This window comes from Salpingoeca rosetta (assembly GCF_000188695.1).
Source record: "Salpingoeca rosetta unplaced genomic scaffold supercont1.10, whole genome shotgun sequence".
Classification (NCBI taxonomy): Eukaryota; class Choanoflagellata; order Craspedida; family Salpingoecidae; genus Salpingoeca; species Salpingoeca rosetta.
The window spans coordinates 679012-680703 of record NW_004754924.1 but is presented as its reverse complement, the minus strand read 5'-3'; the positions used below and the strand labels follow the sequence as shown (position 1 = coordinate 680703).

The window sequence follows — 1692 nt, the reverse complement described above, 5'->3', positions numbered from 1 at the left end:
ACACACACACACACACACACACACACACACACACACACACACACAGCACCTGTGCGTCTGCGCATGTTTTTCAACCTGTGCTCATCTCACCCTGTGTGCCTCCTTACCACTGCGGCGCTTTGGTATTGCATGAAGTGACGGGCGCGTGCTCGCGTGCGCGGTTGGCGGCAGCGTGTACATCTTTGACACGGCCGCGCTGTGGAACACGCCAGCAGAGGCCACGCCCAAGCAAGTGATTCAGGAGGATGCAGACGACACCATTGTTGAGCTCCTCTTCAACCCGGGCAACTTTGCCGACAAGGCCATCGAATGGTGTGTTGTGTGTGTGCTGTGTGTGCTGTATGTGTATGCGTGTGTCTGCTGTGTGTGTGTGCGTGTGTATTTATGCTTGTGGATGCGTTCATGCGTGTGTGTACCCACTGCTTTGTTGGTATGCCTTGTCACAGTGAACGCCTGCTTTCGCCCATGCTTGGCCTGTTGCTCTCCTTCCTCGCGCAATCGCAGGTGGGACACGTTTGTCGTCGCAACATCGCACCGCCTTTCGCTGTATCAGATCACCAAGAAGACGGGCCAGTACGACAGAACCTCAACTACAACCACAGACAAGGCCATCACGTCCCGTACGTCCACGCGCATGCGCTTGTGCGTGTGTGTGTGTGTGTGTGTGTGTTCGTATCGTGGTGTACACTCGCTGCCATACTGCCATTGAAGCGAGCGTTCATGTTCCTTGCGTGAAATCAACTGCCTGCCTGCCTGTGTGTGTATGTGTGTGTGTGTGTGTGTGTGTGTGTGTGTGTGTGTGTGTGAGGGCGTGAGCGAAGTGGGGCAGGCGAGTCATGGTGCCATTGCACACGAGAACGCAAGATGGTCAAAACGCACACGCAGGCTCCAAGTACCGCATCGGCCGGCTTGGAGTTGACAAACTTGATGGCCGCTGTAGTGTGTGCAATTGAATGTAGAAGTTGGGAAGTGTAAGTGCATGAACGTGTATGCGTGCGTGCGTGTGTGTGTGTGTGCATGTGTGCATGTTTGCATTTGTGCGTGTCATGACGATGGCAGGAGGCAAACCAGGAGAAAGAAAGCATGCTTCTTTTTGTGTGTGTGTGTGTGTGATGCATACCAGAGAGCTGTTCTGGCGTGGCCAGCTTCTCTGCATCGGTCCTGAACACGTATGCAACCAGCAAACTGGACAGTAGACATTGTGTGGTGCGTGAGTGTTGTTTGTTACAACGCGGCAACTGTACGTGTGACAAGGCCGGCTCAGTAGAACAGTGCACTGCAGGAAGCTGACCTGCGCAGTGCTTCGCTGGTTGTCAGCTTGACCTTGGATGCAAAGTCAAAGATGACCTTGCCAATCTCTGCGTTGAAGGGCTCCTGCGTGTGCTTGCGAGCCTGTGTGTATGTGTGCATGTGCGTGTGTGTGGGGGGGGGGATGAGAGGCACGGACAAGGGAGCAAGAGGGAGACTGGAATGGGCACGACGAACAGGTGACTAGTTCAGACACGCAGCCTCGCACGCAAGCACAGAGACAGAGAATCACACACAAGAACGTGCACACACACAGACACAGACACAGACACAGGCGCAGATACACAGACCACACACACACACACACAGACCACACACACACACACACACACGAGTACACACACACACACACACACACACACACACACACACACACACACACAC

At 54.3% G+C, this 1692-nt stretch overlaps 1 protein-coding gene across 1 annotated transcript in view; it reads left to right on the top strand.

Moving 5' to 3' along the window:
- PTSG_04447 (uncharacterized protein) overlaps positions 1 to 953 on the top strand; it is a gene marked incomplete at both ends in the record, with an annotated part of 3523 nt that extends 2570 nt beyond the window's left edge. The window contains 3 exons of the mRNA XM_004994485.1: positions 136 to 312; positions 505 to 620; positions 886 to 953. Coding sequence (XP_004994542.1) covers positions 136 to 312; positions 505 to 620; positions 886 to 953 — 361 coding nt within the window. The remainder of the gene's footprint in view (positions 1 to 135; positions 313 to 504; positions 621 to 885) is intronic.
- Between the last annotated feature and the right edge of the window lie 739 nt (positions 954 to 1692).